The sequence below is a fragment of the Myotis davidii genome, unplaced genomic scaffold (assembly GCF_000327345.1).
Source record: "Myotis davidii unplaced genomic scaffold, ASM32734v1 scaffold197, whole genome shotgun sequence".
NCBI classification, from domain to species: domain Eukaryota; kingdom Metazoa; phylum Chordata; class Mammalia; order Chiroptera; family Vespertilionidae; genus Myotis; species Myotis davidii.
In genome coordinates, this window is record NW_006291549.1 from 4,521,739 (window position 1) to 4,541,643 (window position 19,905).

Consider the following 19,905-nt stretch of genomic DNA (forward strand, 5'->3'; position numbering starts at 1 on the left):
CAGTTTTCTCTGTGATGATTTTAATGATTTCCCAACTCCACCAGTCCCTTCACACTTAATGGTGACAGTGGAGATAGAGATAAATTTTAGGAGTAGAAATGATAGGGATCCCTGGAAATCCACTTAATGTGTAGATTCTAAACCTCTACCTCTGTAGATTCTCATTTACAAATCTCGGGCGGGAGCCAGTGTGAGTATCTAGAATTTGCATATTTTTAAAAAGTTCCAAGGGATTCTGATGTAGAATTAGGCTTGGGAATCTCTGGACAAATCATTCATATACCAGTAATACCATGATATTTTATAATTACACTAGAGGCCCGGTGCGCGAAATCCCGCGGGACCCCAGGCCCGCCGCGCTACGAGACCCATCTATGTACCTCCTGGTGACCGGTCGTTTGGTCATTACGGCCACTGGCCTTTTATAATATAGAGAAAAAACACCCTTTACTTTCTTTCCTTCCACATCTTCATCTTTAAAATGAACATAATTAAGCTCTCAACACGGATATTGAGGTAATAAATGAGATTCTGGTTTGAATTTGTTTTCTTTGTAAGGGAAACCCAAGCTATGGTTATGTATACTTCACATGGTGCATAAGACTTTTTTTTTTTAATCAAGAAGTTAACTAAATTTAAAACAGTATGTGTCTAAGTTAGAAATACTCTTTAATGTCTTTTTTTATTGAGATATAATTTAATATACCATAAAAGTCATCCTTTTAAAGTGTTCAGTTGAATGGTTTTTATTATATCCACAAAATTGTTTAACTATTATTGCTATCTGATTCCAGAATATTTTCACCCTCCCCCCAAAGAAGCACCATGCCCATTAGCAGTCAGTCATTCCCAATACTGCATATGCCCAGCCCCTAGAAAACATTACTTTTATCTGTGGGTTTGTCTGTTCTGGACCTTTCATATAAATAGAATCATATAATCAGTGGCCTTTAATGACCGGCTTCTTCCACTTAGCATAATCTTCAAGGGCTATCTGTGTTGTAGCATGATTAGTACTTCATTCTTTTTTATGGCTAAATAATATTACATTGCACGGACTACCACATTTTATTTATTCTGCAATATTTTTGCATGTCTACCAATGAATTTTTAGTGTTTTGCCTTTTACATTTATTTCTGAAGGCAAACTACTTTTTATAAGTTACTGAAAAGAAACCTCTTCGTCTTTAAGAATAGTTATTGTTTTTCATTTCTGTGCAGATTTCCTTATTACTTTTACTATCTTAATGAGGTTGCTTAGAGTCTTGCAGCTCTAAAATATCGACTATCACAGTGGTTCTCAACCTTGGCTGCACATTAGAATCACCTGGGAATCTTGTTAAAATCCTGATTTCTGGGCCTCATCCTCTGGAAATTCTGTTTCTTTGTTACTAATGATGAGGCCCAGAAATCAGGATTTTAACAAGATTCCCAGGTGATTCTAATGTGCAGCCAAGGTTGAGAACCACTGGACTATCAGCTATTATCATATGGTTTTATTGTCAAGGTAAGCATTTTGCTTTTTCGGGCAGTGATAATTTCAATAATTGAATATATTATCTAAAGGGATCCCCTGAGATGCAGATGTTTGGTTTTATTTAGCATAAAGTAAGCATGACACCATCATTTAATCATTTGTACTATGTAATCAAGCTTCCATAAGGGATTAGAGTCAGTAGAATACATTAATATGTTTTGCTGAAATTACAGAAACTTTAATACTTAAGGTGCCATGGTCTTTGGGCAGAACACAGTGTATATAACTTATTATTTTTTTTTAAGGGGAAATGATGCTTGCTTTATAGTGTTTTGGAAGTGTTTGTTTAACAAGTGAACTGCAGCAGTTACTTTAGATATGCTTAGTTTAACAGATACATTTTTTTGGAGGTGGGTCAGGACCTTCCTTGATAATCTCACAAAACTTTGGTATTTTCCCCCTAGAAAATGTACATGCGTGTATGTAGAAGTGGGGAAGTAGAGCAGTAATACTTTCCAAGGGCCATCTGCCTCTTTGCAGTTTGATTCTTTCTTTTGAACTGCATGTTTTGCTTATGTTTTTATTTACTCTTTTCTTTACTCTTTCGCACCCTGGGGAGTCGTTCACAGTTTATGATTCTAATTATCTGGGGTTTATACCTGGGATTTAGAATCAGACCTAAAGAATAAGCTGCACACATTGTACAATCTTCTAGTTAGTAATTCCCACTAGAAAACACTTTATAAGTTCTTCTAAATGTGGATTTTTAATTTAAAATTAGTATGGTAATTTGCTGATAAATGTCTTTAAGACCATAAGATGTTATACTGTTTGCCTTATTAGCCTATTTATCTTATCTCTAGTTTATTTTTATTTTTGGCAATCGTGGCATGTAATCTAATAATACAGTCTTTGGATCCCTAACTCAATGTTTGTATGTTTCTCTCCAGCCATCACCTGCATCTAAACTAGTGCTACACTTGTGACACTAGCAGACACCTTTGCATTAAATCCCTGCCTCTATACAGATGGTGTAGCATAGGATTTCACACTTGAAGCCTATATAATTTTATTAACCAATGTCACTGCAATAAATTTTATTTAAACAAATCCCTGCCTCTCAAAATAGGGATCCTATAAAAGATGGTGTGAGGGCGGAATCATTGTAATATGAAGTATATATATTTTCAAAGAAATGTTATAGTCTCCCTTTTTGCTTTATCGGTCAAAAATAATTTGTCAAATTCAAAATAATTTTTGCTACAAGTCTTCCTTTTTCTGGGAGCTTGTGTGGACAGGATAAAATGCTTTCATCCTAAAACACTATAGGATATATAACAATTCACAATTATTATTTAATTTTCTTTTTTATAGTAATATTCATTTTGGAATTTTCACAATAATTTTTAGTATTCATTTTTAAATTTAAAATCTGCAGAGCTTTTTTTTTTTTTTTTTAAAAAATTCTTTCTTGGCTTCTAACCAGTGGTTTCAAATAAAAATTCAGAGCAGGTAGAGAAATGCTTTTAAAATGCATGTTTGATGTAGTAAGTGCTGCGCTCTGCTTCTGAAAGCGCCAGGTCACAGCTGCGTACATGACAATGCCCGTGACTGTAGGCATTGTTTCCTCACACAGAAAGGCGATCCCTGTCTGTCGTGGAATTTATGATGTAAATCAAATCCTGGCTTTCCTCCATTCAGAGATGGAGCAGAAAGGTTGAGGTGACCTAAAGGTTACAAATAACTTTTTGATTTGCCTACCACAAGACTAATTTTTTTTTTTTACTCCTCTTTTCTGTTAGGATGGATGTACGTACGCTTGGAAAGATGAATCTAGTTACATGCCTTAGTTTACCATTGCCTCTGTGCTGGTCTAGTGGAACCAGGAATTGATCCTTCCTCCCCCCACTCCGTTCTGTTAAGATGCACGTATTAATGTGTGTTGTTGAAAATATTTTGAAGTATCAGGTACCAAATTCTGCCTGCTGCTTGTGCTTTTCTCCTTTGAGCTTCTGGACTATGAAACTGATCCAGTCAAAGAGTTTAAAAAGGTTATTTGGGGGAAGTGTGTGTGTGTGTGTGTGTGTGTGTGTGTGTTACATTAGTTCTAGATGTGCCTTTGGCACTGAAAGAGAAACATAAAAAACATAAGACATAGATCCAGCTTTCAGGCTGCCTACGCTCTAGTTTAAGATACAAACCTACCTGCATGACAATCTAATAGTACCCCATTTGTGGAGTATTCTGTGTGCTAGGTACTATGGTAAATACTTTATTTCAAATAGCAATTAAAACATTTACAAATTATGAAATGGGGAAGTGCCGAAGAACATACAACACATCGGTTGCTCTATGGTAGGAAAAAAAGCCCCTCAACAATGCACAGCGAGGGAGAGATTAGAGGCACTAAAGGCCAATGAAGGGTGACCTGGCTGCCTGGTTTGTATTGATTTTGATCTTTAGAAACAATGTCTTTCTCTTCTCAGAAGAAAGCAGAATCTATTGGATGTCTCAAGAGTTAGAAAACTCCGATTTAAAAATTTCTGTGGGCTCTTTCTGGACACAGCACTTCTCTCTGAAATAAAAAATATAAGATGATGAGATAAAAATAGGAGACCTCTTTTTTGAGATCTCAGATTTTAATAGACATTGTTCTTAGAGCCATTTAAGCTTGGCATAGAATTATTAATAGCTGAGAGCCATCATCACTCACTGCTTCTGCTTTTACAGGGTTTGGTTCACCTCTAGTTCTGAGCAGTGTGAAGGTTAGGGCTTTAATGGGTGGCTTGGGTTATATAACTTTAGCAGCAGAAGGTGCTTAGTCTGATTTCCTCATTTTACAGATAAACTGCCCCAAGGAAGGTTAATTCTCTTGCCTGAGATCACACGATTTGTTGCAGAGCCAGAATGTAAATTTGGATATTGACTCTTAGTTCAGTGCTTTCCCTCTATTATTTCACCTCATCTCTGCACTTCTGGTTTTTTCTTTTTCTTTTCTGAGATATGGGAGTGGCAGTACAACAGTAAATACTTTTGATGATACTATTTAGGCACTGCTTACATAAATAACAATGATGATGACAGTGCCCCCCATTTGTGTTTGTTTTTCAAAACTTGTAAAACAGTGGCAGACAATAAGCTATACAAGTGATGAGGTTGATTGTATGGTCAACCCATCTATCATTTTGAATGAAGTATTGTAGTCAACTTATTCTATAACTTGAATAGCAGGTTTGGGGATAATTGAAGTTTTAAGGCATAACCCAGGTTTTGTTTTGGTGTGCTTTTGTACCACATTATTTCTTTTGTGATCAACCATGCTTCTAATAAAGAGCATAGTTGACTTGTTTAAATTGTGGATCCTTCATGTACCTTGACCTTTCTCAGTTACATGTTCTTGAAAGAAGTAGAATGGCTAACAAGCACTGAGTGACAGGAAGAAAGAAAACTCTTGAATAATCCATAAATTTCATAATCAGTCCTTGAATACATCAAGAGTGAACTATACTTAGCCTTCTGACATTTTAAATGCTCAAATTATAATATTTTAAATAGGAAAATAACTATTTTCTATCATATCCAAATTAGTATGTACATTATTTAATGCTGCTTTATTTATTTTGGAAACTGATTCTATATTTTGCAGAGGCATAATTTTACAGTTGTTTTCTGTTTTAATGTCTCTTACATACCTACTGTTAATATTTGATGACTATATTTTTATAAGAAACTTACAATTTTGAGCATAATTGATTGATTGCTTTTGGTTCAGTGAGAAGAAGGGTGCAGATGAAATCAGTTTTTTGTTTTTTTCAATGACTCAGGCTGGTACGATGTTCTAATCAGCTCTGTGCCTCTCATAGTGCTTGTCATTTTGCCTAGTGGAGTGGCTCTTACCCAGGGGCAGTTTTGCCCCCCTGATAACAGTTGGTCTGTCTGGGGACATTTTGATCATCATGACTAGGGTGAATGCTATTAGCATCCAGAGGGGAGAGGCCAGGAATGCTGCTAAACATAGAGTTCATTCGACAAACTCCATAACAGAATTGTCTGATCCACATGTCAGTACTACCAAGGTTGAGAAACCCTTACATATGGCAGGTGCACGATAAAATATACTGAATTAGAAAATGCTTCCATCCTATTACTTAAGCATAAGGCCTCATATATTTTATATGTATATTTACATACCAATTTATCTTTGCTTCATTATGCTTAACATATTAAAACAAAGTTTTTGCAATTATGATTAATTTAGGTTTGTTGTACCTGTTGAAATAGATAATATTTAGTGATCAAATGTTAACAGGAAAATTCATTGTTCTTATTTTGGACTTTACTTCTCCCTTAAGGTTTTCATTTTCTTGGAATCAATATTGTATGTTTCCTACCATATTTCCACTTAGATCTGACATAATCATTTATGTGAAAAAGTTAATTATCCAGATGTCTAAATTAATAATAATCTGACAATCCTTAATCCTGGTATATTCTATTTAATCTTATCTTTAGAGTTTAAGTCTGAGATACTAAGTAGAATGTGCAGAATTCAGCAGCTAGCAAAGCACGACTCCAGCTTCAAGCAGCAAAGCTAGAGTTGCTAGATGGTGGTTCTCACAATCCCAGTGAAGTAGAAGCTGAGTTACAGCCGAGTTTTCTGCCATGTGTGCATCGTTTCTAATCCGACCTAAAGCTTCGTGTCTCTTATTTCTGTTGACCTGATTTAATTTGGACAAAACTATTAAAAAGGAGATAGATCCTTAACATTTTTAGGGGTTGAGGAGTGGGAAGGGGTAACAAAGGACTTGGAAGAGTATATTATTAAAAGCACTTCAGTGCTTTATAAATCACCCCAAAACTATGTGGTGACTTGTTGGATTTTCTTTTTAAATAGTTATAAATGCCCCCACTAACTGGAGGATTAGTGGTGATTATATCTGATGCTTGTCAGAAGGAAAAGCCATAGATAAAATAATTGCAGTTGCTGTTCTGATCTTTTTACTGATGTTTACTTGAACATGACCTATCGAACTCTTAATCTAAGAAGTTTGGTCAATGATAGGTACCTGAGACGCTTTTAGGATTTGTTACATTTGTTACTTAATATCTGTGACAACCATAGTAGAAGCAAGTTCTAGGTAGGTTTAACTGCCAAAGAGTTTGGAATTTGGAAAAGTGATTTTTATATGATTTGAGTTTTGGCATAAAAAAATTGCTTGGAGTGATCCCTTATAATGGCAGTAATCTGATTAGTCAGAAATAGCCTGTGCTTTAGCAAAACACACAGCCAGCCAGGGTAGTTAGTGCGTGATAGATTAGGTGAGGTTGAGGAGAAAAGGAGGAGATGGTGTTGTAATTCCCAGAAACTGTGTAGTAGTGTCAGAGAGGTGTTTAAGAGGAGTGTTTCAATGTGATGGAAGCGACATACTTTCCTGTTTAAGAGAGAAAACAAAAATCAGAAAACTTTCTAACTCCTAACAACCTCCCTCTTCCGTGGTGGCTCACTTGCAGAGGTTATCAACCCTGGCAACACATGAGAATTGCTAGAAGAGTTTTTAACAATGACTGATGCCTGAGCTCCACTCCTGGCAACCTCAGTATAATTGAGACCTAGACTTCGGTATTTTTTAAAGAGCTGCACAGATGAATCTGACTTGCAGACCAGGGTTAAGAACCACTGCCTCATGGCAGTGCATCAGAACTGTCTGGAGGGCTGTTAGGTCTGGGCTGGAGCTGAGAATTTCTTCACAGTTCTGATAAGTGCCCAGGTGATACTGATATTGCTGGCAAGGTGATCACACATTCTTACATCATTTCGGTAACTAGTCTGCTTGTTCTTTCTTTTCTTTTTTTAAGATGAATACTTCTGTATTTTTTAATTTATAATGAGCTTTTACATTATTTGTTGTTAATCCTCACTGAGGACATTTTTTCATTGATTTTTTAGAGTGGGAGGAGGGAGGGGGAAAGAGAGAGAGAAACATTAATGTGAGAAAGGCACATCAATTGGTTGCCTCCTGCACACACCTTAACTGGGCTGGAGGTCAAACCTGCAGCCTAGGTCTGAGCCCTTCACCAGGAATCAAACCCAAGATCCTTTGGTGCTTGGGCCGATGCTCTAATCCAGGGGTGGGCAAACTTTTTGACTCGAGGGCCACAATGGATTCTTAAACTGGACCAGAGGGCCGGAATAAAAGCATGGATGGAGTGTTTGTGTGAACTAATATAAATTCAAAGTAAACATCATTACATAAAAGGGTATGGTCTTTTTTATTTTTAGTTTTATTCATTTCAAACGGGCCGGATCCGGCCCATGGGCTGTAGTTTGCCCACGGCTGCTCTAACCACTTAGATCACTGGCCAGGACAGCATTTACATTTTATTTAAAACGAATTTTTGGAAGAAGCCACATCCATAATAACTAAAATGTTGTATAATGCTTCATAGTTAAAAAATATAATGAATTTACAGTTTCTAGTAGGCTTTTTGAACTATTTAAAATAACTTACTTGTGCTTCTTTTTTTCTTAAGAGCACTTTAGCCCTACCCGGTTTGGCTCAGTGGATAGAGCGTCGGCCTGCGGACTGAAGGGTCCCAGGTTCGATTCTGGTCAAGGGCATGTACCTTGGTTGCAGGCGCATCCCCCAGTAGGGGGTGTGCAGGAGGCAGCTGATTGATGTTTCTCTCTCATTGATGTTTCTAACTCTCTATCCCTCTCCCTTCCTCTCTGTAAAAAAATCAATAAAATATGTATTACAAAAATACTTTAGATTTTAGATTTTATGATATACATATTTATATATACATGTTTACATTTATATTTCTAAGTATCTTCATGCACATAGCCCAAATAAAAAGATTCATCCTCATTCGAGAGAAATTTCCAGCATTTACAGTTTAAACAGTTTGTTGTTTGAGATGGGAGAAATATAGGCTTCCTCCTCTTCTTAAATATGCTGGGAGAACTCAGAACCATGCCCTGAGAGGAATGGTGAGGGGAGTGGAAATGAAGGAGAGACCGTGCTTAGGAGTCGGGGCCATGTTAGAGAAAAATGGAACCTTTCAGGTTTGGAAAGAGCAGCAGGGGGGGAGGCATGACTTTCAGGAGTGAAGGCATCAGGGATGGAGAGGAGACAGCTGCTGGGTCAGGAGCTTGGTTGGCCGGAGAGCTGTTAAGTGGCAGAGAGTCTGTTCTCAGATTCGGGTCTCTCAGACTCTCTGGGTTTATTCTCTTTTCTGCAAAACAGCTTAAAGGGGAAAAAAAATGTCAGTTCTAATGAACCAACTCTGCAACAATGCAGCAAATGAGAGTTTGTGGCAATTATGAATTCTGCAAAAAATCTCTAGATGGCATTGGCTTTTTTCCCCTGCTATATTTGGATATTGAGTCCTGAAATGACAGTTTCCAATGTGACTTCCTGTGTTTTTCAGAAATCATCCTCAGCCTTTGATCACTGTGCTGGAGCACAGACCTGATTGCTGGCCCGTGCTTGTGCAGCAGCTGACAGCTTTTTTCCAGCAATGCCCTGAAAGGTAATGTGAAGTGAAATAGCGAGGGCGACGGAGTGGGGTATGCTAATTTTAGAACTTGGCTTTTTCTTTTTTAAGCTGCTTTGACTACAGTGTCTTCTCCTGAAGAAAAGTCTTTGAGCATATGTAGTTTAATATTTTCTTTTTAAGAGTAAAACAAAAACCTACCGTATTTCTTGATTGTTCAACTTTTAAATATGAGAGCAGCTATTATTAAAGAAGTTAAGCATTGGTTATTTAGGAAAGTTGACTAGATATTCAGTAAACTACGATTTTTAATTTTTTTAATGATAAATCATTTTTTAAAAATATTTTTGATTTCATAGCGGAAGGGAGAGAGAGATAGAAGCATCAATGATGAGAGAGAATCGTTGATCAGCTGCCTCCTGCATGCCCCCCACTGCGATCGAGCCCTGACTGGGAATCGACCTGGTTCATAGATTGGCACTCAATCACTGAGCCACGCCGGCTAGGCTAATGATAAATCATTTTAATAGTTGTTAAACAATTAAGATAAAGCAAAATAACATAAGTCAACTACTTTTTCCTAGCAATAATATAAAATAGGGCATAAGGCTTTGATACGCCATACATAATACATTTAGAAGATATAACATATATGTATCATTTTATATATATACATATTACAGGGTGTCCCGCAAAATGTATACACATTTTAACAGCTGATAGCTCAATTTTGAAAATGAAATGTATTTTAGTAAACACTGCCTTTATAATTACTCAAAGTGTGTATATACATTTCTTGGGGGGGGGGACACTATATATATATATATATTTATTTATTTTAATCCTCACACAAGGACATGCTTTTATTGATTTTTAGAGAGAGAAAGGGAGTGAGGAGGGGGGAGAGAGAGAAACATTGATGTGAGAGTGAAACATTGATCAGTTGTCTCTCACATGTGCCCCAACCAGGGATTGAACCACAGCCTCGGTATGTGCCCTGACTGGGAATCAGACCCATGACCTCTCCATGTATGGGGTGATGCTCCAACCAGCTGAGCCACCAGCCTGGGTGGGGGCATTATTTTATAACTAAGTTCTGCATTCATTTATAGAAGGCCTTGTGATGTTAAAAACTTCACCTTCATGGAACTGAGAATTGCATAAATTGACGTTGATGTCATGGTCCCTAGACCAGGATACTTTCGTCTAACATATTTTCCAGCTGAGGGAGCTGAGGAGAGCAATATTAAATGACTTGCTCAGGTCACATGGCAAGTTCATGGTGGAGCTGGGCTGGAAGCCTCAGCGTCGGACTCTCACTTCAGACCTTTCCCCGCCACTTCTCCCTCAGTGGTAAACAGGAAGATTAAAGATGTATATGTAGATACACTTGATGACATTTTTAAACATTCTTGATCACTTTGGGATTTCAGGTTATGTTTTATTATTTCCCTTTTCTCGTTAAGCCCTGGTAATTTCATACATGTGTACTGAAGTGATAGTTAATCATTAGATACCACATAGGTAATGCAATATATAAAATCAGGATGGATTAAGCCAAGGAGAGTTTTAAAGGCATAATAGTATATTGTCCTTAAGAAAGTTCAACATTATGCTTCTGATGTCAAATAATGACAGCATCTTGGAAATATATTTTTGTATATGAACCTTGTATTTCACCTTCAGCATCTCAAAGTGGGAGAAAACTGATAAGCTATTCGTGGATGTTCTGACACCTGGAGAGTATTTATTCTGTGGGGAACACATTATTAGAGAGAGAGAGATGGGGAGACAATGTTTCTTAAATCTCTTTTTTGGAAACCTGTGCTTCGTAGTCTAACTCATAATACATCATCTGCTTGCTTGATCTACGAAGCTGTTTTTAGTTTCCTAAAGTGGATGGTTTGATAAAGAAATATGTTTCAGTAATAATTATTAACTCAAAGTCCTTCTTTTGTGGGTTGTTGTGGGGTTTTTTTTGTAGATTATATAAGTATTTTTTGCTCTTGAGGAAAAAAAAAATTAACCTCCAGACTGTATGTTCCATTAGAGCAAGGATCTAATCTGTTTTTCGTTTCTAGCACATAGAAGAATGAATGGGTATGGTATTCAGTACATTTTGCAAAGCGAATAAGTAAATGAGTAAATTAATTAAATCTTATCAATTTGATAACTTAAGGTTATTACTGTTAATGATATTTTAAAATCACATTGCTATGGAATTTATAATGTTATAAAGTTACACTGTCAATCATAATTCAAATAGTATTTCCTTCATGCAGCATACCTTTCTTTTAGCAATTTTCACTTTCTATACTCTAGTTCAGGAACAAAACTGATTGCCCCTGATAGATTCTATGCTTCTTAAGAATATATAATGCCTGGTTTATCTTTGTATCTAATACTTTTTTATGGATAATAAATATGAAAAACATTAATATTTTAATTGGTGTATGCAAATTGTAAAACAACTCTAAATTTAGTGTAACCGAATCAGTTAATTTAATGATTGACTGAGCATCTCTTTGAAGGACTACTGTGTACAGTTATTGGTTATACAGAAGTAAACAGAAATCCATAGTCCATGCCTTCATTTGGCTTATGGTCTGGCAAGGAATAAAGGTATTGAATAATAGTGATAAAGTCATTGTCCGTTGGAAGTAGATAATAAGGCTCCGACCCAGGTTAGGTGTCAGGGAAGGCCCTCAGGAAGTCATTTTAAAGGAGAGAACTGAAAGATGATAGAAATTGGGCAGAGGAAGGAACAGGAAAGGGAGAAAAGGGACAGTATTACAGGCAGAGGGAATAGCAAGGGAGAAAGAAGCCTGGATGACTACATGGGAGATTCAGTGGAGAGTGGAGAAGAGCCAGAAAGGAGGCTGGAAAGATAAGCAGCAGCAAAATTATGGAGGGTTTGTGAATGGGACTAAATATTTTAAGGGTAAACTCTTTCAAGCTAGTTAATGACATGATGAAATTTTACATTTGAAAGGTCATTTTGGCATTTTAGTAACTTTGGACTTGTAGTTACTGGGATATATTGAAATCTAAAGATACCAAAAACTGGTAATGTTTGCCTTCCTCCTCTGCATAGGAATAGCTTATGAGGAGGGACATGGCAGGTTACTTCACCTCCTTCTGCCTCAGTTTCTGCATAATTGGGGTATAATATTTTATTTTATTTTGTAACTTTGTAGTGAGGATCAAATGACCTTAAAGGCATAAGGTGCAGTTACTTGCACACCCTGTTAACGAGTAAATATTAGCTTATAATCTTCATATGTTGTCTGTGTGGCTTTGTTGTATATAGAACCTCATGTACACAGTTTTTCTGAAATGCATGCCTGGATTATATTCCTGGAAAATGGGTCTTGACATCTATAATTCTTGAAAGGTTCTCAGCTGATTCTGCTGTTCACCAAAGACAGATGCTGGAGATGTAGTGTGAGCTACAGATGCTATTCTAGTGTGAGATGCAGATGCTAGTCTAGGGTGAGATGTAGATGCTATTCTAGGGTGCAGGTAGAGACCCTGAGTTCTGGCCAGCAGCTTATGGTCTCCGGGGGCTGTCATTTTCTCCAGCGCACAAGGAACTGTTTGGTGAGGGTATAGGCAGGTCATGGTGGAATAGAAGAATCACAAAAAAGTAGTTACACCTGCTAACACAGTTCATGATAGGTCCGGAGCCATTAGTTGATACTCGGACACTTACTTGCTTGATACTCTGTGACTGGCTTTTGTGTCGCATGATTTCCAGGTCGGAGGCTTCATGCGTCCAAATAATGGCACCATTTCTCTGGTATCTGTATTGTGAGCCATTCCAGTTGCAAGAATATGCTAACCTCAGACTAGCCCTGCTGAAGGTTCTCCTTCAACCCCGGGTTCTCTGTGACAAGGAACAGCCATCGACCCTGGAGCAGCAGATCCTTCAGCTGTGTTGCGACATGGTCCCGTGCTTGCAGGTAAGGCCTTTCCTCCTCCCGGGAGCATCAGCATGTGCCGATTGGCATCGTCACGTGTAAAGTAGAACCCCGGTGACTTGGCAGACTCAGGCACAGCCCCGGCTCCGGAAAAGCTTGCAGGCTTTTGGAAAGGATGAAGGAACCAAATTCCTAGTTGGAAGGCTGAGGTATACAATGTTAACTAAACTCACAGATAAGTAAATCGGCACACTCCATGTTAGGATCAGTAGGAGTGAAAACTTTCCTTTGCTTCAGAAAGGCTTCTCAGGAAAAAGAATCTTGAGTGGAATTTCTCCTTGTGCAAGAGACTAAGCGAGTTATCAGAAAAACAAAAAAGATCTCTTTGTGCAAATTAGAAAAAGGTGTGTCTCAGGGCAGACAGAGCCCTGGGACCCAGGGCTGACGGCCCAGTGCTGGCTCGGTTTCCTTTTCCACGTGTCCCCGTACAACATGTGCGAGGCCCTGCTTCTGAGAAGCCCAGGGTCTAGTCAGGGAGTTAAACCAAGTATATAAATTTTCATAATTCAGAGTAGGTGGATGAAAGATGTTTAACAGAGGTATGGATAAAACGCCTAGGGAGTTCAGGGGAGAGATAAATCTGAGCTAATGTCTCTATAACTGCAGATAAAAAAAAAAAAGACACACCAAAAACTGCAGTTGCCAGTGTGTTGTGATTTTAGTGTAGTGGTTCATTTGTCAGGCCATCCCATCCCGTCATCAGGGTCTGTCCTTTGCCTAGCATCTGAGCACCATGCAGCTTAGTGGATGGAGAGATTATTTTTCAAAGTGATCACTTGCAGCCACAGATAACCTGTTTTAAGTTGTGTTAGCAAGGAATGATGAGAGCGACTCTTGCCTTTGTGACTCAGAAATGGGCCTTTCTGTGATCAAGGCAGAGCAAAGGGAATTAACAGGAATTCTCCTGTGGCTTTTCCCAAGCTTTTGTTTTGTGTGGGCAGTAAGCAATGTGGTGAACAGCTTGAACTAGGGTACACTCTGTCACTCCTTGGCATTACCCTGCTCTCTGCTCGTGGATAGGTGTTGGTCTTCATCTTCGTGAGCCTATATTGACAAGCCTAAATACTTATTTGAAGTGAACTCTGCGGAATATTTCTGGGAATATGAAACTTGTTAATATAGCTGAGATAGATGAGGAGGAAAAAAAAGGACACACCATTTGAAACAAATGGAACTAGCAACATAAACACATTTAATCACTGAACATATTGGCTTATTTTAGAATGAGGAATCAACGTTAGGAAGGATTTTAGCAGCAATGTAATCCATGTTCCCACTGATTACAGGCATTTCTTACACTCTTTAAAAGACAACCATCCCATGAATGTGAAATATTTTAGTGACAGGAAGCATGCTATTTTGCAAGGAAACCCACCCTCCCTTCCTTCCTTCCTTCTTTCCTTCCTTCCTTCCTACCTTCCTTCCCTCCCTCCTTCCTTCCAGCAAGTACTTCTTCTAATTTACCTCCATTTTCCCAGGACTTTACTCATTAGTCACAATTCTTCTCAGAAAAAAACAAGCTTTTTCAAAAGTCCATCTGCATCCTATGTTGTGTTGTTTTTCTTTGCCTTTCTTTTCCTCCTTCCATCCTTCCCTCCTTTTCCTCTCTTCCTCCTTTCTTTCCTTCATCCATTTCTTTACTTCTCCATATGAAATGGTTTCCAGACTTCACTGTCCTATGGCAGGAATTCTCTAGTTTATTGGCGCTCAGATTGTGTTACTATGAAATGTTCCTCTTAGTGCTGAATACAGTACTGAGCACCTGCAGAGAATCACATTAATTAATTTTTTTTTTTTTTTTTAGAAATAGCCATGCCACCCTACTGGCCTATGATCAGAGGGCGGTCAGTGGAACTTCTATTTCCTTTTCTTCTCATGCCAGTTGCCCTTCAATTTATATTTTCTTAATGGGACTTACCTGTCTTAAACTTTACTGTTGACTTTGGTCTTAGCAGTTCTTTATTTTTAATTGTGTCTCTTGTCATCACACATGTTACCATTGTATGTGATCTATTTCTACTTCAAAATGTTTCTTGTTAAGAATTTTGGTAATGATAATGATTAGAGAGCCTTTAATGCTAACTTGCTGAGGTTGCTTTCAAAAACTTTTTTATTATGGAAAATTTCAGTTATGCACCAAAAATAATGCATTCAAGGAAATGTTAGACTTGAGGCTTTACTTAATTTTAAATCCCTTCCTTTTTTTGGTGGCCTTTTGCCTCTCCTATGTTTGCAAAAGAGCAAAATAATTTATTGAACCTTTTACATTTATTTTTTTTATAACCTGGTATTTTGGACTATCTCCTCCCACTCGATCTTATAATATCTTTTTTCTCTTGTTTGCTAGGAGTTAATTTTTCTGTCTGGGTATAACTTGGGGTTATTATGGTGGTAACGACTGGTGAAAGGTACAGCCAGTCAACTGTAGGCTTTCCTGTTGATGAATTTAACAGACACAGGCTCCTGATTGAAGCAGATGGTTCATTATTTGTAACCTAATCTCTGGGAAATGCCAGTGTGTCTGCTAGCAGGACCATATCCTTAATGCCGACTCCAGAATTGTGATCAGAACAGCTGGCTTTGAATTGAATTGAGATTTTTCAAGAGCATCCAAGTCTTTCCTATCTAATACATTAGCCTGTGGAGAGGATACCCTGCCATTTGATATGGTCTTTCCTCACGCCTGTGGAGTGTGGAAATGATGCTCTCAGTTAAGGTGTTCTGTGCAAATACCTTGCAGATGAAGAACTTACAGTGAATTAGAATTACTAGCCCTTTACTATCAGGTAATTACGTTGCAATTATAGAAAGGAGAGTTCATTTGGAGAGCTCAAAACCAACTTTAATTTCCTTCAAGATGTTGGCACTGTCATGTAATTTGTCTTAAGAAATCTGCACTCGGAGAAGTTAGAAAAATAAATGAAAACAATTGGTGCCAGGCGGCAGTAATAAAGACAATAGCAGTTATTTTGTTCAGTGGCACATGGAAAAGGCAGAGGCGCATAGTTTAATCCCATATGAGTTCTGTACATTTCTGCATCTCCTTAAGACTTTATAAGTTTAAGGGAAAAATATTTTATTGTTAATCTTTATTGTGTATTTAAAATTATTCTTTGTTTTGTACTTTATTGTAATGTTATATAACGACTTTTTAAAACAGATAAAGGATTTGATACAGACAACAGAAGTGATGCTGTTTATCGAGGAAGTATATTTAAGCCTTTCGCGTCACCCTGGTTTCTGGAAAATTCAGCTTACCCAGCTGACCCTTCAGCTGCTGTGTGTCTGTGAAGTCAGCTTGAAGATAACTGGGGAATGCTCATCTTTAATTCACCTTTTGGAGCGTAGTGTTGAACTGCTGAAGGAGGTAAGGATAGTAAGAAATTTTAATGAGTCAGTTATCACTTAAGTGGGTCTTATATGAAGGAGCTGGGTGGGTACGCACTTTATCATATCAAAGGTGTGTTGCTGTCATATGATTAGATTGTACTACTAATGTACAACTACTGCTAATATCATTTATTATAAAAAGGAATCATTAAATACTCTTTAGAGCATCAGTTAAGTATCTGCCACTCTGTCACTTTTCCATTTACTCACGTAGGACACAGGTAATGAACATTTATTGCATGCCAGACCCTATAGAATACATAGATGAAAAGGTACATTCCGTGACCTCAAGGGACTTACAGACATGCAAATAAACAATTACAATACAGTAAGGTAAATGCTTTGCTATATTGAAAGGGCACAGTTAAGGAAAGTAGGGCATGAGTTCAGATGTGAGAAGTCTGCATAGGAGTTGGCCTGGTTCACACCAGAGGCTGGAAGGCATTCCGGCTGCAGGAACAGCATGTGCCCAGGCACAGAAGCATGAGAGAGCAGCCCGGCATGGCCCGCTCCGAAAACGAGAAGGTGGTGAGTATTGTTGAAGGGTCAAGGTATAGGAGATAAGGCCCAGAGTTGAGTTCGCATTTTATCTTCTAGGTAATGACATGCTATTGAAGACCTTTTAGCTGAGAGGTGCCCTGCTGTTTTGTGTGTGGAAGGTTATTCTGATGGTAGAGTGGAGGAGGGTTTAGAACAGGGTAACACAGGGGCAGGAAATAAGGAGGGATGTCTTAGACTGCTAGGGCTGCCGTAAGAAAGTATCATAGCCTGGTTGGCTTAATCAACAGAATTTTTTTTCTTGCAGTTCTAGAGACGAGGAAGTCCAAGATCAGGGTGTTGGCTGACTTGATTCCTAGCAAGGGCTGTCTGTCTTCCTGGATTGTGGACAACTGCTGTGTCCTCACATGCTAGAGAGAGAGCAAGAGTGAGCTCTCTATTGTTCCTTCCTATAAGGACACTAATCCTCCTAGAATAGGGCTCCACTCTTGTGATTTGGTTTAACTTGAATTGCTTTTTCACTCAACAACTATTGCTTTGGCAGGTAGGGCTTTAGCATGTGAATTTGGGGTGAGAAGGACACAATCCGGTTTATAGCAAGGGGCTAATTAGGGAAATGAAGATGGGAAAATAAAAATATAGGAGATGAAACCAATACGGCTTTGTGGCGACTAGATGGTCAAGGAGAGGGTCCTTGGTAGATTTTTAGTTTTCTATTTTGGACAACTGGATAGTATCATTCACTTTTGGAAGTGGCAGCTGATGTTAGAAGGAAAATGGCAACTTTGTTTTGAGATTTGCTTGGTTTAATGTACTAGTATGTATGGATCATAAACAGTTGGCTGTATAGTTTTGAAAGTCAGGATAGAAGCCTAAGCGAAAGGTATAGATTTGTAGACATTCACTTTAGAAAGAGAGTTTTAAATTTTAACTATGGGGTTGCATGACAGGGCTTGGGTTGGAACTGCAGGGACTGTTGATATTTGGAGTGTACTGATAGAGGAGTCTGGGAAAGTATGGCTAAAAGGTTGTATGACAAGCAGAAGAGACAGGTGACATGAAAATCGAGGACAGGAATCTCTTAAAAAGGGGAGTGGTCAGCATTGTCATGGAGAGAGGATGTGAAGTAAGATTAGAAAATTAAGTTCTCTTATGATGCAGCAGGAGGAGGTTTATTGTCCACATTAGGGGAAGCAGTTTCAGTGCAGTGATGGTGGTAGGAGCAAATTGGATTAAAGGAGTGAATGGCAGGCAAGGAAATGGAGAGAGTGAATGTGTTTTGGTGAAAGATGAAGACTCAAGTAATTCATTGGTCAATTTGACAGTCTTGTGGTTAGAATATGTTCTATGCTTGGACTCTATAGATAATACTATTTTATATACTATTATCTATGTATATAAAAGCATAATATGCAAATTGACCAGATAGCGGAATGACCGGTCACTATGACACACACTGACTGCCAGGGGGCAGATGCTCAATGTAGGAGCTGCCTGCAGCCTGCAGGCCCCAATAGCACAATTGGGGCCTGCCGGCCAACCTCTTGGTCCCTCCCCATGGCCGGCAGGCTCTTATAGCCTGATGGGGAATGGGGAATCAGGGGTGGGTGGTGGTGGACGCCAGCAGTACCAGGCCAAGCCAGGTGTAAGCGGGGCCCTGATCGCCCTGCCGGTTGCCCCACACACAGAGGGTGGGCTGCAGCAGTGGCAGGGGAAAGGACCAGCTGTCAGCAGCTGGGGAAGATTGGCCTGATCGCAGGCCAGGCCTAGGGACCCTACCCGTGCACAAAGTTCGTGCGCCAGGCCTCTAGTATAATATATTTATGTTATGTATAGTAATGATGTGCATTGACAATATACAGTAATATGTATCTGTCATGTATTTGTAATACCTATTATATATTAACTAGAGGCCCAGCGCACGAAATTCGTGTGCAGGTACGGTCCCTAGGCCTGGCCTGTGATCAGGGCCATCTTCCCCAGCTGCTGGCAGCCCGCTCCGCCACCTGCCACCACTCACCCCAGTTTCCCGCTCGCCACTGGGGGATTGAAGCCTGCCAGCCAAGGGGAGGGACTGAGAGTTGGTCAGTGCGCCTCATAGCGACTGGTTGAGTGGTTGTTCTGGTTGTTCCACTGTCTAGTCGGTTTGCATATTACTCTTTTATATATATAGATAAATACATACTATGATAAAATCATATCAAATTCCCTTAGATGTATAATTATATCTATATTATATATCTATATAATATCTATATATGGTTATGCCTATTGGGTATATAATAGATAATATATAGAAAAATAGACAGATAATTTATCGATAAATATCATATAGAAAATATTATATAGCTAAATTACCAAGAGTTGTATGTTATTAACTGTACCTCATATTGTTCCTTTGTGTTTGTACTAGATTCCTTTGCATAGTGACATGATTATCAATTATAATTTTAGAGTTTAGTCTTTTTTACTGTCTTCCTCTGACAATCTTATTGTATATCTGCCCCTCCCCACACTATGCACTTAGCATATATTTAGTAAGCACCTTCTGTGGCAAACACTTTGCTACAAATAATTAGGTAAAACCAGACAAGGTTTGTGAAGCTTACATGCTAGTGTGCATAAAAATCACTAGACAGAGTTTATTAAAATGCAAATGCCTGGGGCCTGCCCCTAGAGAAATTGAATTAGCAGGGTTGAGTGAGGCTCTGTATTTTAAACTAGGCCTCAGGTGACATAGATATGTGTATATATATATTTGCATATGAGGCAAACACCCAAGTAAGCATCACACAGATTGAAGTTTTTAGCCACCACAGGAGTTTCCCACAGGCCTAGTCCTAATCACAACCTCCTCTGTCCTGACTTCTATGGGAGTCTCTTTCTTACATTTTAAAAACAGTTTTAACACCTAAATGCATATGTCTACACATCATAATATAGTTTTGTGTGCATGATCTTTTATACTAAAGGTCATTACCTTCCATTCCCTCCTGTACTTTTTTCCCTTGAAGTATACAGGGTGGGGAAAAAAGTAGGTTTATAAGTGTGAGTATGCAAAAC

General features: G+C 38.5%; 1 protein-coding gene across 2 annotated transcripts in view; it reads left to right on the top strand.

Annotated features, from left to right (window-relative positions):
* Window positions 1–19,905, top strand: part of FOCAD (focadhesin) — a 280,601-nt gene that overhangs the window by 64,177 nt on the left and 196,519 nt on the right. For both annotated transcript variants that reach the window (XM_006764937.2, XM_015564735.1), the window contains exons 6-8: window positions 8,909–9,010; window positions 12,732–12,936; window positions 16,115–16,321. In XM_006764937.2, the coding sequence (XP_006765000.1) occupies window positions 8,909–9,010; window positions 12,732–12,936; window positions 16,115–16,321 (514 nt within the window). The remainder of the gene's footprint in view (window positions 1–8,908; window positions 9,011–12,731; window positions 12,937–16,114; window positions 16,322–19,905) is intronic.